Source organism: Mastomys coucha, unplaced genomic scaffold (assembly GCF_008632895.1).
Source record: "Mastomys coucha isolate ucsf_1 unplaced genomic scaffold, UCSF_Mcou_1 pScaffold7, whole genome shotgun sequence".
Lineage (NCBI taxonomy): Eukaryota > Metazoa > Chordata > Mammalia > Rodentia > Muridae > Mastomys > Mastomys coucha.
The window spans coordinates 14,716,064-14,735,229 of record NW_022196913.1 but is presented as its reverse complement, the minus strand read 5'-3'; the positions used below and the strand labels follow the sequence as shown (position 1 = coordinate 14,735,229).

The 19,166-nt window shown below is 39.9% G+C and overlaps 1 protein-coding gene across 18 annotated transcripts in view; it reads left to right on the top strand.

The window, feature by feature from the left end:
- Window positions 1-19,166, top strand: part of Zmynd11 (zinc finger MYND-type containing 11) — an 81,464-nt gene that overhangs the window by 29,705 nt on the left and 32,593 nt on the right. For 17 of the 18 annotated variants that reach the window (XM_031359392.1, XM_031359380.1, XM_031359382.1 and 14 more), the window contains 2 exons: window positions 1,765-1,899; window positions 16,718-16,877. In XM_031359392.1, coding sequence (XP_031215252.1) covers window positions 1,784-1,899; window positions 16,718-16,877 — 276 coding nt within the window. In that variant the 5' untranslated portion in view covers window positions 1,765-1,783. Of the gene's footprint in view, window positions 1-1,764; window positions 1,900-12,315; window positions 12,618-16,717; window positions 16,878-19,166 lie in introns of those variants that run through there. The other variant, XM_031359384.1, reaches the window with a different exon arrangement.

Genomic DNA, 19,166 nt, shown 5'->3' with positions numbered 1-19,166 from the left:
CTCTCTCTCTCTCTCTCTCTCTCTCTCTCTCTCTCTCTGTCTTGGATATATAATGCTAGAAGCCACCATATCCAGTGAGTCACTGCACATTCTCTCTCTCTCTCTCTCTCTCTCTCTCTCTCTCTCTCTCTCTCTCTCTCTCTCTCTCTCTCTCTTGGATATATAATGCTAGAAGCCACCATATCCAGTGAGTCACTGCACATACTCTCTCTCTCTCTCGGCTATAAAATGCTAGAAGCCACCATATCCAGTGAGTCTGGTTAAGATGAACTCAGGTGCCATTCAGAAATCCCCTTAGTCCTTTTCACTGCACACACTCTCTCTTGACTATATAATGCTAGAAGCCACCATATCTAGGGAGTCTGGTTAAGATGAACTTAGGTGGCAACTGCAGGTCTCACTCAGGTTGGCCAGAGAAGGAAGGAGGCTGTGAGGAAAGATGGAGAAAAAGACATGAGAATCTAGCAACTTCTCTGGAGTCAGGGAGTATAGTGAAGTGTCAGAACAAATTCCACACTTGCTGTGTCCTTGAAGGGCACAGTAGCTGGAGATGCTACAGTGCCTGCCTTTCTGCCTTGCACCAGGTCTTAGCACACAGATGTGTGAGTTGCCTGTTTCATTAGATTCTGAGGCTGGGCTCACTGTGAGTTTGAAGTGCAGATTCAGTATGTCTTCATTAATACTGTCACCCACCAGACACTGAACTGTACTCTATTATTCCTTGCCTAGAGATAGCTGGAAGAGTAGTTGGAGGCTTGACAGCTGTCTCCTTCAGCCCATCCAGATACCAAAATTTGAATAAGATAACAGTGTTATTTCTTAATAATATAATTATTAGCTCTAAAATGAACCCCTATTCTGGCAGCTGTATTATTGCTGATAATTTGTCGTCTGGTATCCTAGCTCTTGGCCTTTCATATTTTACCTCAGAATGACCTGGACTCTCTATTCACTGTTTGTTTGTTTCTTGCTATACAGTTCTGACTGGTGTGGAAATCACTGTAGATGAGGTTGATCTTGAACTTATGCTAATCTTCATGCTTCTATTTCCTAAGTTCTGGGACTGCAGGTATGCAGTACCATATACCATTACCATGTCTGGCTAGTACTTATTTTTCTAAACATTGTTTTTATATATATATAAAACTGAATTCTCAGCCAGGCAGTGGTGGTACACGCCTTTAATCCCAGCACTTGGGAGGCAGAGGCAGGCGGATTTCTGAGTTCGAAACCAGCCTAGTCTACAGAGTGAGTTCCAGGACAGCCAGGGCTATATACAGAGAAACCCTGTCATGAGAAACAAAAAACAAAACAAAACCAAAAAAACCTGAATTCTGTAAAGCTATGATTATAAAAACCTGAAATACAAAACAATTAGGACATATAAATTCCATTTTGTATTGCTTGATTTTCACCCAGTGAAATGCTTAAAACTGAACTCTTATAGTATCTGTGTATTTTAGAATAAACATTAAATGCCTGCATTTATTTATTTATTTACCAACATTGGTATGAGGTATACTCCTTGGAAATACCTTTTAAAGTGATTTGGATTTTAGAATATCATTCTTTAAGAGGTAACCAAGTAAATGCTTGCTTTTATTAAGTAGCAGTGTAACTTGAAAAGTAAAAAGTGGAAAGCCGCAACACTGCATTTCACTTTAGAGTGAGCAGTGTCAGTAAGTGCTGCTGCTGTCGCTCCTGTGCTGGGAATTCCCTCGGTAATCTATGTTTTCTGCCTTGTGTTTTTGTATATTGCTACAGCTAAAGAAGTAAACAGGTCATGGCACGTTTAACAAAAAGACGACAGGCGGACACAAAAGCTATCCAGCATCTTTGGGCAGCCATTGAAATTATCAGGAATCAGAAGCAGATTGCCAACATTGATCGTATTACAAAGTAAGTAAATTTAAACAAAAGCACCACTGTAAAGTCCCCATATGCCTTATCTCTTGTGCAGTTCATACAAAGAACTAAAGTAACTGTTGCCTTGCAGAAGACTACAGAAAAGGAAAAGTAACAGAAATACATAGACTGTGTGTGTTTAAAGGCCTTGTAAATAAATGCTAGATAAGTAAAGATCAGTATATTCTGTTTATAGTAGATTTTCAGTTATACATTTTTGTCCTAAAAATTTTATTTAAAAGGTTTATTAGTCATCTGCTTTATTGTTGTGAAGCTATCTAAACAAAATCTATTGCTCATGGCTTATCTCAATGGAGATGAGCAAGCTTCATGTAGTAAATAATATTACGAGTACTTTAAAGACCACTAGAAGGAATGAGATTGAATATACATTCCCCTTTCCTTTTCTCCTTAGTTTCAAGTGCTATTTGTCTTGGTAGACAAAGATTCAGTGTAGAAAAACATCTTTTTTTGCTTATTTTGTACAATGAAGGCAATTAGGACTTTGATTTTTGTTTTATTTCTCTGGATGCTTTTTAAAAAATAAAGCTAATGTAACATTTTTAAAAGCTTACATGATTTTTTGTTAATTTGAATAGAACTTTTTTATTCTTATCCTGCCCTACATTTGTTAGATGGAATCTAAAAATGAAAAGTAGATTTATGAAAACTGACTGACAGTGCTTTGAAACTGTTACTAATAAGTAATAGATTTTAACCTCGTGCAATCTTAACGATGTCCCCATATATGAAGATGACGAGGCTGCCTGAGAGGGAAGGACTAGGAAACAGGCAGGAAGCCAACAGCAGCCCTGTGTCCTGCGGGCTAAAGAAACAGTGCCCCAGATGCGGAGGAGATGACCAATAAATAGTACATTGCTTTAATTATTACTTAATGCTTATTTTATTTTTAAAAAGCAAGCATTTTGGGAGATGATAATTAAGTATAGAATGGGGGTGATACTAATACAGATAGTTTTCAAAAGCCTCAGGCTGGGGATGTATCATGGGTCAGAAGTAATGCAATTATATTTCACAGGTGAGACCCTAGGTTCAATTCCCTTCACTGGGCTAAAAATAAATCTCAAAGAATAAAAAATACTAAGTATGTCTTTGAGACTTGTAAAAGCCATAGCTGAAATTTTTATAGCAGAACATTGAAATTAAAAAATAAGATATTAGCTGTCTCCTGAGAGGCTCTTACAGTACCCGACTAATACAGAAGTAGAGGCTCACAGCCATCCATTGAACTGAGCGCAGGGTCCTCAATGAAGGAGCTAGAGAAAGGACCCAAGGAGCTGAAGGGTTTGCAGCCTCTTAGGACGAACAACAATATGAACTAACTAGTACCCTCAGAGCTTCCAGGGACTGAACCACCAACCAAAGAGTACACATGCTGGGACTAATGGCTGCAGCAGCATATGTATAGTAGAGGATGGTCAAGTTGGTCATCAATGGGAGGAGCAGCCTTTGGCCCTGTGAAGATTCTATACCCCAGTGTAGGGGAATGCCAGGGCCAGTAAGCAGGAGAGGGTGAGGTACTGATCAAGGGGAGGGGGGAGGGAACAGGGGTTTTTTGGAGGGGAAACTGGGAAAGGAGATATTGTATGACATGTAAATAAAGAAAATATCTAATAAAATTAAAAAAAATAAGATGTTGTTATTTGTATCAATTTTAAAGGATTCTTAAGCATGTACATTTGAACAGTTTTGGTTTCTCAGATGGTTACTTCTCTTTTCCTTTGTGGTCTTTCTCAGGAAGCTCAGGGTATTTGCCAAGCATCCCAGGAGTCTCAGGAGTGCTGCTGTTAGGATGGGCGACCTGCTGCTATGGGAGGAAGAGGGCTAATCCCTATAGCAGTTGTGCATGTATCTGTTGGCTACTTGTACACCTAAATGTTCATGTTTGGCATATGTGAAAGTAGTGAACACCGCAGAGACAGTCATTAGGACTGTACACGTCTCCTCTTGACCATGGGTCATTATGAGATTTGACTTCTTTTCTTTTTTTGTCAATATAACTTTGAATGGTGCCCCAAGCCATGCTTTCTTCCTTCCTTCCTTCCTTCCTTCTTTCCTTCCTTCCTTCCTTCCTTCCTTCCTTCCTTCCTTCCTTCCTTCTTTCCTTCCTTCCTTCCTTCTTTCCTTCTTTCCTTCTTTCCTTCCTTCCTTCTTTCTTTCTTTCTTTCTTTCTTTCTTTCTTTCTTTCTTTCTTTCTTTCCTTCTTTCTTTCTTTTGTTCTTAAGCTCTATAATTCTTAAATATAGATAAACCTGTTTACCTACCAGGTGGTCATGAGTTTGTAAGTACCCTTTTAAAAATCCATAGAAGCAAAGGACTGTCTAAGAAATGCCCAACCCAAGGCCTTTTCTTCTTGTATGATGCCACTTCCCTTGATGTCCCACTGCCTGGGGTTGGCTAGGAAGCTGCACTGGTGGTGATAGAAAGTACTGCTGAGATCTGGGACTCCTGCTCTGCACTGTTAGAAGGTCAGGAATCAAGATGCTCCTCTTCGTTCATGTCAGAACACTTAGGTATCTTTTAAACTTTAAAAATACCTTAAGTTATCCAAACCCCTATGTGAGTTCTTCTTAAGACCTTATTTGCTATTTCTGCTGACTGGTGAGCAGCTCTATTGTTAAAAATGAAGTAAAAGTCATGCATTAAGTGTTCTGGCATTTGATGTTACTGGCTTATAGCCGGGTATATCCTTAAGTATCTTGTCTAACTCTATGTAATTGTGTGGTTCTGCCTGTATCTTATTTTTATTGTTTTAATATATAAATTCCACAGCCATCTCTTTACTGTTGTTCTCCATTGGGTGTATTACTAAGGAAATTGGGTTGTCTGTTCTGCAGTTCTTATTCCCTGTTCATGTGGACTCCATCACTATACTCTGTTAACTCACGTGTGACCCCAGTTTCTGAATTTCAGGAACTAGGACACTGTGGCGGCAGTGAGTGGGCTGTGTAGATGGAGCTATGCTCTACTGTAGGGGACACATGTTAACTAAAATTTTCTCCTTCTGAGATATTTATAGCCATTCATGCTAGATCTGAGAAGTAGTTTGTTTCATCTTTGTGCTTCTAGCTAGAGTTCTTTCCTGGGGATAAGCCTCTCTACACCTGCTCTGTGCCTGCATATGCAGTTCACAGCAGAAGAGGATGTCTCCCTTTACCATGTTTAAAAATGCCATTCTTACTTGATGACTGCTGACTTCCTAAGTGCCATTGGAATCCATACACCAAGCATGTTTGACATGCTTCCATCCATATCATGTATCATCTATTTCCACACACACATGCATGCAAGCTATGGAATTCACACACCAAGCATGTTTGACATGCTTCTATCCATATCATGTATCATATACTTCTGTGCACACATGCTCACATGCTATTGCTTATTTTTATTTAGTATGCTGGATTTTGTTTTCCTGCACTGTATCTGATTTTTCTGTTCTTTTTATTTTAACTTTGTTATTTCTTTGCAACTTTGCATTAGTGGTGTGGTCTACTCTGTACTCCTGCACTGTGCATGCCTTCAGGCTCAGACTTTATGTCTCTGCTTTTCATTCTTGTTTTGTTTCGACTTCTCTGTACAATGCTGATCCTTGAATGTGGGCCTTGCTGCTGCTGCTTCCTCCTCTTCCTCTTCCTCTTCCTCCTCCTCTTCCTCCTCCTCCCCTCTCCTTCCCCCTCCTGCCACCTCCTCCTCCTCCTGCCCCCTCCTCCTCTTCTTCTTCCTCTTCTTTTTCCTCCTCCTCCTCCTCCTTCTCCTCTTCCTCCTCCTCCTCCTTTTCCTCCTTCTTCTTCTTCCTTATCTTTTACTTTTTTTTTAAACAGTCCAGACATTATCCCTCTTCTGGTCCACCATCTGACTGTTCCTCAACCCATGCTTCCTCCCCCAACTCCAAGAGAATAGAATGTCCCCACCCACCACCACCACCCCACCAGACTTTCCCACTCCTTGGAGCCTCAAGTCTCTCAAGGGTTAGGTACACCTTGTGTCACTGAGGTCACACCAGGAAGTCCTCTGCTGTATAGGTGTCAGGGCTTCATATTCCTGTGCTCCCACCTCCCATGATTGCTTTCTTCTCCCTTCCAAGTGGAATTGAAGCATCCTCACTTGGGGCCATACCTCTGAAGTGCTTTTCTTCATTGTTTGGGCCCACATTTGAGGTTTATTTACTTTTGACTTAAAGTTCTGTAGCTCACGGACTTCTTGTCTTACCTTGCATTTGAAATAGTAGACTACGATTTTCCTGATTTGCCGGCAAATCCTGAGTGTGTTCACCTCTTCAGCCATAGCACTTTGGATTTGAAATCACTTCTTGAATTTGTGTAAGATTTATGTATCTAAAGTTCCTTTTTGTGACATTTTTTAATTGGCAGAAATATGGCCTTATGTTTTCTTAGATTTACTTCTTGCCCCACAGCACAAACTACCCCATCATGCAGAAAGTCTTCTTACCTGACTCCATGGGTTTTGGTATTTTAATTCCCAGCATTCCAGTAGACATGCAGCTTTTTATTGGAAGGGGAACTTTAGCTACCGAATCTGAGCATCTACAGTGCATATTATTCTCCCTTCCTGTGAGTGTATGAAACTCCACCTGGTTGTCGCTGCTCTTCTGAGATTGCCCTGAGCTTTGCACTGACAAGTTATTGGCTTATATCATGTACTTAAAAAAAAGTTTTATTTATCTTTATTTGTGTATATGAGTTTTTGCCTGAGGTATGCATGTACAGTGTGTATATGCCTGACCCCTGTGGAGACCAGAAGAGAGCTCAGATTCCCTGAATAGTTAAACTGGCCTGTGGATGCTGAGACCTAAACCCATGTACCCTACGAATCACTGAGCCATCCCTGCAGTCCCCCTCCCTTGTTCTTTGAGACATCCTGTTGGTGAGGCCTTCATAGCAGGAAGTGTCAACTTGCTGTAAGTCTGGGAGGCTGTCCTCACCTGCTCAGGAGAGTATCTGCCTAAGAAATAAAGAAGGACTTCTCATTAGAGACCCTCAGGGTATAATCTCAGTACAATTTGACCTGTCAAGAAAATCATTTTGCATTTGTAGGAACTAACGTTTAATTATCATAAAATTCATATGAATCATTATTTTATTATAAAAACTAGTCAGTTGAGGATTATCTGTGAGGGTGACTAGAAAGCAGGTCTCTTTGCCTGCAGTGTCTGTGTGTTAGAAGCAATAGGATGTGCACATACCTCTTTCTAAGGGACAACTAGTGCATGTATGTGCACGTACGCATGCACTTCTGTGTAGTTTGGATAGGTATTTTTATAACAAACCTTGGAAATATTTGGCCTCAAATATTCATCTTAAACAAATATTTTAAAAATATTTGTGTGTTTAAGGTATTAGTTCTTATGCATTAGAGTTAAATCAAAGCACAAAGGATGAAGAATCCTATGAATAGAGTCAGTCACAGAGGTGGAACTTGAATTTCTGAACCCTGGTGGTTCCTATCTTGTTGTTCCTGGGTCTTTAAATGATCTGAGCATTAAAACACTGCAGAAATAATAAGATGCATGGGTCACCTTCTTTCCCTCTTTTTTTCCAGACAGAGCATTCACATCTGCCTTAGATAGTTACAACACAGCCTTAGAGGGTCATAATTATTCTCAGTAGTTATTAAAAGATAGTTTAAACACATGCTGATGAAGTTAGTATGGATTGTTCTTATCTTTACTGGCACTGCTGGCTAGGCAGAATGCTTAAAACAGGAACATTTTCCTATCTCCTGCCTGCCAGACATAGCTGAAGTAATTCCTGGCCAGACTTCTTCCCTGCCCTGAGCATGTGGCTCTGCATCTCTAGGGGTTTGCATTGGAAGCTTTGACCCACTCGAGCTCACAGCTGATTACATGTGTTCCTTACTGTAAGGTCAGATCTCAGTCAGAAAGTAACCTCTGACCTCTTGTGACATGAGTTTTCCTGGACTTGTTATCACTACAGACAGACTTAGACCTGCACTGTAAGTCCTCTTTGTGCCCAGACTTCCTGTGGAGGTAAAGTAGCCACATATTGCTCACTTAATAGAATTCAGTGATACCCAGTTTGTATGTGAAATTTTGCCATGTATCTCTGTAAGATTCTATTCCCTCAGGATTATCAGAGAGGAGGAGAATGACCCCGTTGCGTAAGTAAGCCTTTTGACATGTTAGCTGGAGCAGCTGTGTCTCCCCTCACTGTCCTGCTCATGGGTCTCGGGAGTCCTCACTGTCACTTCTGCATCCACATTCCTCTTCTCATGGATCTTTGTCTCTGAAAGACCTGTAGACACACTTGATCACTGTTACAATTATGGCCTGACATCACCCTGGGCAAATAGGCTGTCTCAATTCTGTGGTCACAGTTGCTTCTTTCAGAGGGCAGATTTTAGGGCACTCCTCTTGCCTTAGAAGCTTGTCTGTTTGCATGAGTTTGACATTTCTTTGCATGCCTGAATTTAAAGACAAGGAGCACAATTAACCATTAAGGAATAAAACAGCAGTATCAAGTATGAGGATAGGTGTGGCAGAGTTAAGCTTGCTCCCACTGATTAGAGGGTAGTGATTTATAATACTACAGAGGGAAAGTTGCAGAGAGTTTGGAAGGCCTTGAGGAGGCAGAGTCAACGAGTAGATTGTCCGGATCATGGGAAATGTTTGTAGTAGTTAAATGGAGATGGCAGAAAGGGTCAGGTTAGGAGTGTGTTTAATGTCTCCACTGAGTTATTTAACTAGTAACTAGAGAGTAATATGGGGCTTTAAAGTACAGACAGGATTAAAATAAAGCACACTCATTTTCTTCTTTCAGGCTAGGTTAAATGGTTGCCTCTGTGTGAGCGTCTACTTTATGCTGTGCCACTCTGCAGTTGCTTTCCTTTTTCCTGCCTGTGCTGCAGCCCCCTGCCCATCTCTGCCCCTTGCTGTCACTGGGTTAGTACCAGTGACACCTTTCTGAAGTGGCACTAACCATCAATGTGCCTTATTTTTGCTGACCTTTTTCTTGTGGCTCTTGGAGTCCACATGCAGAGTGGCTCCACTGTCACAGGCTTTGTCTGCATGGCTTTCTGCCTCACCCTCTGCTTCCTCATTCCCACTGCACTCTAAGAGCCCTGGATCTCTGTAGGCCTGGCCAGCTCACGTGCCTAGGCTGATGTTCTCTGCCTTCCTTTCTGTTTTCCTCCTCAGCCCCATGCTTATCAGTCACTTCTCTGGGTTTCACATATGATTGTATTCTTAGACTCCTCTTGATTCCCATAGTACATAAAATCCAGAGCCCTCCTCAGTTAGATCCATCATGTCTTCCTTTTTTGTGCAGCCTCTTCCCACTTGGTGTTTCACCCAAAAGACTGTTCTCAGGTGTGTGATAACATCACAGATTCTGTATTTTGTATTTTCCCCCATTCATGATCAAAGTCATCAGCATGGCTCTAACCTAGGCCTTCTATATACACAGTGTAGTTGCATAGTTTGGTATTTTTGTGAGACTCCTAACAGAGGGAGCAGGATCTATGGCTGATGCTTTTGCCTGCTTTTTTGGACCCTTGTCCTCTTACTGGGTTGCTTTGTCCAGCCTTAATATAGGGGGAGTACCTTATCTTATTGCAACTTGATATGCCATGTTTGGTTGATATCCCTGGAGGACTAGCCTGTTCTGAAAGGAACCAGAGGAGGAGTAGATGGGGAGGGAGGGAGTGGGGGTGGAAGGACTGGGAGGGAAAGAAGGGAGGGGAGACTGCAGTTAGGATATAATGAGACCTGTAGCAGCTCATATCATGGGTTGGTTGATGGTTTATTAGCAATGCAGCCTTCCTCACTGCTGTGCCATCTTGATGGGTAAGGGACTCTTCTCTTGGCTTGGGTTAACATTCCATACCCAGAACTAATGACCAACATACTCAACAGTCCTCAGTGGCCTTTGCTAAACACTGAGGGTCTATAGACTCTTTTTACTCATTGATTTATCTTTGGTAACTGAAAACCTGAGATCTTTGATGAACCAGACAAATTCTCCTACCACCTTTGCTGTTAACTAGTTATTTTTTATTGAGAAGCTCATTAGCTTCCTTTAGAAAACCAACACCCTTTGTACCCAGGATCTCAGTAGAGAAGTTTCATGACTAGGCAACATTCCCTGCCCTCCTTACCACTGAACGGCAGCTGGCACCTTCTTCTCCATGCTAGTGATCACCTGGCTCGTTCTAGGTCAAACATCCTGGAGCATCCTTAGTCTGAAAAGGAAAATCAAGATAATCTTTGATCTCAAGCCTTAAACTGATACTCAACAAGTTTGCATTTCAGATGTGAAGCATCAGGGATGCTGAGCTGGGAAACTTTATGCAGAGATACCCAGATGAAAAGCACTTGAAGCTACCAGCATTTCTGACAAGGAATGTTTAAATTGCCCTTTTTCATAGTTTTGTTTTTTTTTTTTTTTTTTTTTTTTTTTTTGGTCAGCATGTTTTGAGAGTTTGAGATCAGTTTGTGAAGATATTGGTAATTCATGCCAACAAGATATCCACATTTATCATGCGATAGTGAAGGCAGCAGTATTTCCTAAAGGGAAAGGAAAAACAACATTAAAAGATGTCACCTACACAGTGCAACAGTTCTACTCTTTACCTGAAGCCCAGGAATGCAAACAACCTGGCCCACTGCTTGCCTTTTGGTCAGGTTCAAGATTCCTTTTTAGAGGACTCCTTTATGATTTACCTTGGGGGCTTTGGGAGAGGGTATATGATAGGGATCTGGACTTGGGATGGGGGAAATGCAGATAAAAGTGGTATGTGTGTGTGTGCGGTGTTTGAGAATGTATATACACTCAGTTAAAACAAAACTTTTTTTTTCTTCCCCCGAGACAGGGTTTCTCTGTACTCCTAGCTGTCCTAGAACTCACTCTGTAGACCAGGCTGGCCTCGAACTCAGAAATCTGCCTGCCTCTGCCTCCCAAGTGCTGAGATTAAAGGTGTGCACCACCATTGCCTGTCAAAACAAAACTTTTAAAAGAAATAGATGGGAAGTAATAGTCAGCTTGGGGACTGAGTGACAGTGAAGGCTGTCAGAGTGGACAAGGGAAGTGAGTGACAGTGAAGGCTGTCAGAGTAGACAAGGGGACTGACAGTGAAGGCTATCAGAGTGGACATGGGAACTGAGTGACAGTGAAGCCTGTCAGAGTGGACAAGGGAACTGAGTGTCAGTGAAGGCTGTCAGAGTGGACAAGGGAAGTGAGTGACAGTGAAGGCTGTCAGAGTGAACAAGGTAACTGAGTGACAGTGAAGCCTGTCAAGAGTGGACAAGGGAACTGAGTGACAGTGAAGGCTGTCAGAGTGGACAAGGCGTCTCTGCCTCTCCTGTCCTTTGCTGTCTTGTCTTTTTGTTCCTAGTCAGGTTAGCTCAGGGGCAGTGTTTACCCACTGCAGTCTGGTGTAAAGAGTCGATCATTTAGTATTTATTATCATTTATAGTTAGTTCTCTCTTTTCCACTGAAGACTTTTCTGTGCCAAATTATCAAACAGAAGACAGTGCCCCAGTTGCATGGGAATTGTGTTATCTTAATGCTTTATTCTGAGCATTCCTGCCTCTTGTGAAAAGTGTACTCTGTTAGGTATTGTGAATGGAAATGTAGTAAATGAAGAAAATTATAAATAATTTAAACAGAAGGCCTAATTATTTTGCTTATTTCTTTCATCAGTAGCCAAGATGAAATATATAACTTTGCTATGATCACTTTTTATAAATGAGATGAAAACTAAAATTGTCAAACTGTATATAATTTTAATACTATTTTAATTTAAAAGTGAAAAAAATATACTTATTTTGTATATGTGTATGCAAGCATGTGTACATTGATATGCTGTGTGAAGGTCATATGAAGATCAGAGGACAACTTAGGGGAGTTGGTTCCAAGTCTCTTTGAGCAACCTGACAGCAGCCGGTGCCAGCTGGCCATGGTGGAGCATTGAGCTAAGGTGTTGATCCAGATTGTCCAGCATACACTTGGACTAAAGTGTTAGGTGGCCACCAGAATGGTGACTATTCTCAAGCCTTAGAACTTATAATCAGAGTGGAACTGGTCACACAGGATGTGAGGGCATGTACCTATGGATTAGTGTTTTGATGGGCAGAAAGGCTTACTGCACTTCCTGGCAGCCATTCTCCCTGGGGTGAAAGCATTGTCTTCATCTCTGGGTTCAGTTCTCAGTACTTTGTGCAGCTGTGCTGCAGTTTCTGAGCTTGTGTCACTACTGGGTTCAAAGGTAGATGATAAGTCTCAGGGAGAATGGTTCTTATAATTTCTTACTTTTCTAAAGGTGATAAGCATTTTCTGTTACAATTAACTTTGTTTGTTTTTCTTGTGGGATGGAGGGTCTTCCATAGGCAGAATTGGCTCAGGGGAGATGAAACATCTTAAAACATTTTACAGGTTGTTTGGATGTATTGCTACAGTTGTAAAGCAGTATCGCAGACAGTGTGAGAAAAACTGCAGGAATGGAAGTGAATGGGAAAGGTGAAGAAAGGTACTGAGTTCAAAGAAATTGAACATAACCTTTAAATAGTTAGACATTTCTACACTTTTTGATGACTTTTTATACTGAATCAATTGCAGTAGAAGACTAGAAGGTCTTTAATTGTTCCTGACACCTCCCTGTGCATCAGCTGTCTTCTTGGCTCATCAAGCTCCTGCGAAACCGTTTTCCTTCAGGTGTGCATGCTTAAGCCAATACACTCCTCTGCATAGTAACTGCTTATTCTGGCCCAGTTCTTGCCATTTCCTTTACTTTGTAAGAGAAGTGAGAATCAATCCTTTAGTTAGCTTTTATGGAACAGTAGGGAAAGGATAAGCTGCTAATAACTAAAGATGCTCACAGTGCTCACAGTTACTGAGTAAAAAGTGGAGGTGTTTCAGCCAATGTGTCAAGGAATAATAAAGTGCAACAATGTTCTTAACTTGGCTGTCTGGGATCAGAAAAGGGAAGTCCCGAGGAACGCTCTCTAGCTGGCATCATACTGCCACTTTGCCAGTAGTTGTCTTCAAGCATCTTATGGAGTAGAGGATAGTTTAAGAATTCCCTGGAAAAAACTAAAATAAGGCATTATTGCTACCTGAGATGTATATTTTAAACAAGTCCTAAATGAAACAGCCCAGGCAGACAAATTTAGGAAAGACAAACATGGGTAGTAAGGCAGTTGCTCAGTGTGCACCCTAAACACTAGCCAAACTGTACGTAGCTTGTAAAGTCAAACCCTGTTTAAGTCAGTCTCAGACCCTTGATTGCCAGCATGATGACATGAGTGGAGAATTCCATATGTGATCCCATGAGGTGTCCTGTGCAGAACACAGGTACTCTAAGTACATACATTACCTTCAGAACATATATGTGTAAAAGAAAAGTTTCCAGTTCAGGCTGGGTTCCATCCCCAAGGACTCTCATGTATGCTCAAATATTTTAAAGTATGGAAAAATGATAAGTCTGAATGATTTCTGGTCCCAAACATTTTGTAAAGGGAGGTCTGCAAGTGTGTGCTGGGGTCTTAGAACTACGTAGAACTTGGGCGGGCTGTAGGCTATGCATTGCTTTGCAGCTTGTCTGCTGCATTTAACTTAGGTTACTGTGCTCCCTGCCCCATGTGGACATGGCTAGCTTATGTAAATCTGTCCACTGGTAGTGTTTCTCCTGGCTTTGTTCTATGCTTAAAGGGTATTTTAACACTAGCATAAGAACGTCTCCAATGCCTTCCTTCAAATGCTTTGTGGTTTTATTTTTCACATTTCAACCTCATATGTGTTTAAAGGCCAGAAAAGACTTGAATCCCCAGGAACCATAGTTGCAGGTAGTTGTGAGCCACCACGGGGGTGCTGAGAACAAAGTGGGGTCCTCTGTAAGCAGCATGAGCTTTTAACCACTGAGCCATCTCTCCAGCCCCTGAATTACATTCTTAATGAGTTGTTTTACTTTAGGTCTACTAATTAAATGAATTTTATATGTACAGTTCTCAATGAACACTTGGTTACGGTGTTTGATTTTGATATTTGACTTATGTAAATGTATTAGCATTCAGAAACAGATTTAGTGTTAGACTGTACATTCAGATCTTTTGTGAAAATTGTACGTGATCTTTCCTTTGATATACTAGTTTTTATTTGTTATGTTGTTTTGTATGGTTTTTTAAATTACTATATACTAGTACCTTTGTCTTTGGTTGTTATTATGGGCTAGAAGAGAATTTGATCACTGAAAGTACAGAAAAATCAGCTTCTGACCATGTCTCCAGTTGTTTTTCTGAGGAAGCTTTTTGACCACCTTTTCTTTATATTTTTGGAAATTGAAATTTTTAATTGATCAGAGGATTGAGTTTTGATCACTTATGTTGCCTTAGAAGGCTATAGCATCTGTATTTTGTACAGACCTGAATAAAGTAGCAGCTTAGTGCTATTGCAGCTTCCTTTTTGCATCTGTGTGTATGCTCGAGGGAGGTCTGGTTTGCATGGCTCTATTTCAAGTCTTCACTGTGCCCATGAGTATGGTTTAGTTATTTGGGTTTTTTATTGTCTGTTAATATCATGCCAGACAATGTGTGGATATTCTACATTTAATGTTTAAAGTATTTTTATTGTGGATCTCCTACATTGTATTTGATCATATCCCACTGTCTCTGTCCCCTATCCCCTGTCCCTCATCCCCACCCCACCCCAGGTCTCTGGCTTGTGCTCTTGCATGCTCATTTTCAGCCTCTGTGTTGCTTGTTTGTCCTCTTGTTTTTGGGTTTCACTATTTATGATGTCTTGTATGATAATTTTGAAACTTCTTGTTCTAAGTTATTTATAAATTTAAAGAATCGCTAAGGTGGCCTTTCAAAGCTTTTGACTGACCATGTGGCAGAATTAGCGTGCTGCATTCGTCTTCCTCTCTGCTGCTCTCATTTGTTAATTGTCAGAGGTTCTGCACTGTTCTCTTCTCTAGTCACAATCTCCACGTTTCTTTCCATCTTAGTCCTTCAGTTAATTGTATGAAAGAAAAAGGAAATCTGTAAAAGTGTAAAAGTCTTCTACAGTCACCATCCTCCTCAGCTGAAAATGCAAGGCTCAGCAGGACCCTTGGCTGGACTTTCTCCAGAAAAAGGACAGAAATTCCACTTTTGAATCAAGAAGGTCCTTAAATGCTGGATTTTTATTTCCATTTTCAAAATCACGATAAAATGTTTCTGTCCTGTTTCATCTCCTTGAAATTGTGTTGCTTTCTTTTCTTACATGGGTAACCTTCCCAGGGAGAGTCTGAGCCAGTCTGATTTGTCTTATAATATGATTGATTTTTTGTTGTTTTTTTAAGGCAAAGTCTCACTTGGTACCCTAGGCTAGCCTTATATTTACTTTGGAGGCTTTGTAGTCTACCCTGTCCTTTAGCTCAAACTCCTGATACACCCTGAGGTTATAGCACGCATCCCCTATCCTGGCTTTATGGTCTAATTTTATTTGGATTGGCAAAGGCCTCTGAAGATCGCTAGTTTACAGAAAAAGAAAATGTTGAGGTTTTCTGGGTTTTTGTTGTTTTATTTTAAATGAGTAGAGTATATAGATTTGTTTAAAATAAAATCAGTGATAAAACTTAAACTAAATGAAGTAGAGATGGACATAAGCAAATTGTGAGCTGGAGTGAGCATAGCTGGTGAACTCAGGGTATCTAGGAACACAGGGCAGCTGCGAACACAAGATTGTCTATATTTTATGTGGTTCAGTGAGGTTCGAAACTTTCCACCTGTTTTTTATTTTAAAAAATACCATAAATATGTAATCAATCAATACTAGTGTGTACATTTTGCCTTTCTGATGATGGCATGTGTCCATGTTCTATTTATTTAGTAATTATTTGCATAATTACATATATTCATCAGTTCCATTTTCCATTCATATCATTCCATATGCTTATCCTGAGGCTTTTTTGAATACAAGCATTTTTAAAGATTTAAAGGGTTCTAAAGTCCTAGATGGAAGATTACGAATATCTGCCTTAGAGTCTTCAGAGTCAAGGGAGTAATGCTAAAGCTAGATTGCTGTTCAACTCAGAGTTTGTTAAGTACTTTATACTTGTTAGTGGGACTATTTTAAACCAGCATTGCTCCAAACATAGAGGTTTAAAATAACACCATATGTTCCTTAGTGAGCATGATCTGAAAGAATCAATATATTGTTAGATTGCCCCATCTTGTGTGAAAGTGATTTGATCTTTCTTTTAGTTCCCTTACTTTATAATTGTTTTTATAGCTTTTTTTTTTTTTTTTTTTTTTTTTTTTTTTTGAGACAGGGACTGGAGAGATGGCTCAGCCAGCTGTTAAAGACTAGGCTCAAAACCAAAAATATAAGAGTGTTTATAGATTGAAAAAGTGCTTATGTCTTTAAAAAGTGTTTAAAATGTGGACTTACATACAGAACTTTGCAAATGGCTAAGAGCACAATGTTAAAGCAGTGCAACATAAAAGAACTCGTGCTATAAGTACTTTATTGTGCTGGAATGCCTTTGATATAATTGAGAAACTTTGTGTTGTGATAATCTTTGAAGAGTTGGAAATAAAATCTTTGCCTGATTCATCATTTTCCATGAAAAAAAAATAGCATCGTAGAGGGCTTGGACACTTTTGCCTGTCTCCTTCTGTACCTCCCTGCTTCCCTTCCTCCTTTCCTTTGTTTCTTCCATAAATACAAATCATAATAAAAGAAGAATAGGTGGGCCTTCCTTTTCTTGATTTTACTCCGTTTTAGTTGTCATTACTGAGAAATTCCTAACTCTGTGTTTCCTCTGTGTTCAGGTATATGTCCCGAGTCCACGGTATGCATCCCAAAGAGACCACCCGGCAGCTGAGCTTAGCTGTGAAAGATGGTCTTATTGTCGAAACTCTAACAGTGGGCTGCAAAGGCTCAAAAGCTGGTATTGAACAGGAAGGATATTGGTTACCAGGAGATGAGATTGTAAGTATATTTTATTTGATAAATTTAGAGGTTGGCATTTGGGATTTTTAAAGTATTAATATAACCTATAGAAATTCACTGTTAGTAATATTTTTATTAACATTAAGGCTCTATATTGATATCTTCCTTGTGATTCCTAGGAGAAAACTAACTTTTACAAAAATCTTGCTTTTCTGTATGTTACCTTGCATCTAAAAATATAAAATTAATCTTGGGCAGTAGTGGCACACACCTTTGATCCCAGCACTTGAGAGGCAGAAACAGGTGGATCTTTGTGAGTTTGAGTTTAGCCTGGTCTACAGAGCAAGTTCTAGGACAGCCAGGGCTTCACAGAGAAACTCTGTCTTGAAAAAAACAAAATTAAATTGAATTAAAGTAAATGTTCTTATAAATCATGGCCTTTTCTGTGCTTTCCTCAGCTAATGTTTGTTGAAAACTATGTCAGCATAGGGCAGTGTTTACACTGCCTAGATGGATGGGAAGGGGCACGCTGCCTGATTAGGAAAGCTGTCTCCCTTGGATGGCACCAAATCCGGAGTCAGGCTTCACGCAGAGTTCCATCCACAACACAAAGGTCCCAGATGCTAGAGTGACTAGCCACGGTCCACAATGACCAGTGACTTCGGGCAGCATTGAGAGATCAGCATCAATCAAACAGGATGACTGGAAAGCTCCTTCTCTCTGTACTGGACCTTCAGCTAGCTCCAGCTGGGGCTGCTCTTAGGGCTGCTTTCCTGTGTTCTTACCTCAGGACATGATTTCATGCCGAAGGACACATACACGAAGATTGATTTCATATGTAGTATTTCTATCTCCTCATCATATTCTTTGATATTTTAACCAACTAATTAGAAAAGCTTTCACTATTATAATAAACATCTTTTCAGATAGTAGGTTTCAGATGTATGTTTTGAGCATTTAGCAATATAATTCTCTAAAAATTTAAAAATTTAAATATTTTGTAACATCTTAAAAAATGGTTCATTGTGGCAAAAATTCCTGAGAGATTTTACTTCATTTCATTTTCTGGTAACATGACAGACAAGCCCATAGATTCAGTGAGACTGACTATAGAACTACCACCAAGTGTTTCTGATAATTCTAAATGTAGGAAGTTGTTAAGGCATAAAAGCTTTGTCAATTTTATTTATATGTCAGAACCTTAGAAAAGAAAATCCATGTTTCTGCAAACAGAAAATGTGGAAGAAAAATCATTACTTGTGTCAATATAATTTAGTTTTTGAACTGGAAATATTCCTGGGAAGAAATGGGATTGTTGTCATGAGAGCAGTTTCTTGTCAAGTCCCTGCTGCAGCTGGAAGCCTTGTTGTGGTAGGTTACACAGCTAGCCAAGGTAGAGCAAAGGCCGAAACTGAGTCTAGTGTGATTCACGACAGCCAGACAGGGTGCTCTATGTTCTGACCAAGCACATGAACACTCAGAGATTCAGAAGTATGTGGAGAATGCCTGAGGTGGGAATGTAACTGGTAACTGAGCTTACTCTGAGTCTATCAAACTTCTGCTTATAAAATATGTAGCTGTAAAGACTCATAGGTAAAGTAGTTATGGGATGGGGTAATGTCTATCTTAAGCATTTCTTGCTTACATGTCTGGAATTGTTTAAAACTTCATTGAATTTTCAATGTAATGTGGGCATAGTAATAGTTACTTCATTTAATTAAGGATTGTCTTAGTTACTGTTGTATAACTATGAAGAGATACCATGACCAAGATAATTCTTATAAAAAGAAAGCATTTAATTGAGGGCTTGTTTAAAGTTTCAGGAGGAGTATGTGGCATGCAAGCATACAGGCAAGGGGCTGCGTGCTTATATCCTGACGCACAAGCACACAGAGACATACACTGGGCCTAATGTGGGACTTTGAAATGTCCAAGCCCACCCCCAGTAACACACCTCCAACACACCTCCTTCCTAAAAAGTTTAACTGGGAATCAAGCATGCAAATATATGTGCATGTAGTGACCTTTCTCATTCAAATCACCATAAGGATTAAATGAAAGTCTGTCCATGAAGACTATACAAATATACCCAAAGCAAGTATTTGATCAGTAAATAAGGATACAATGTAGCAATGATCTCTTGTGCAGAAAGGCAATAGAGTTAATAATAATTTAGTATGTATATCTAAACAGCTAAAAGAATGGACTTCAGTTATGTTAATTATCCTGGTTTGATCATATATATATATATATAAATATATATATATATACATATATATATCTCAAAGCATCACAGTGTACCATATAAATTCATAATTATTACTTACA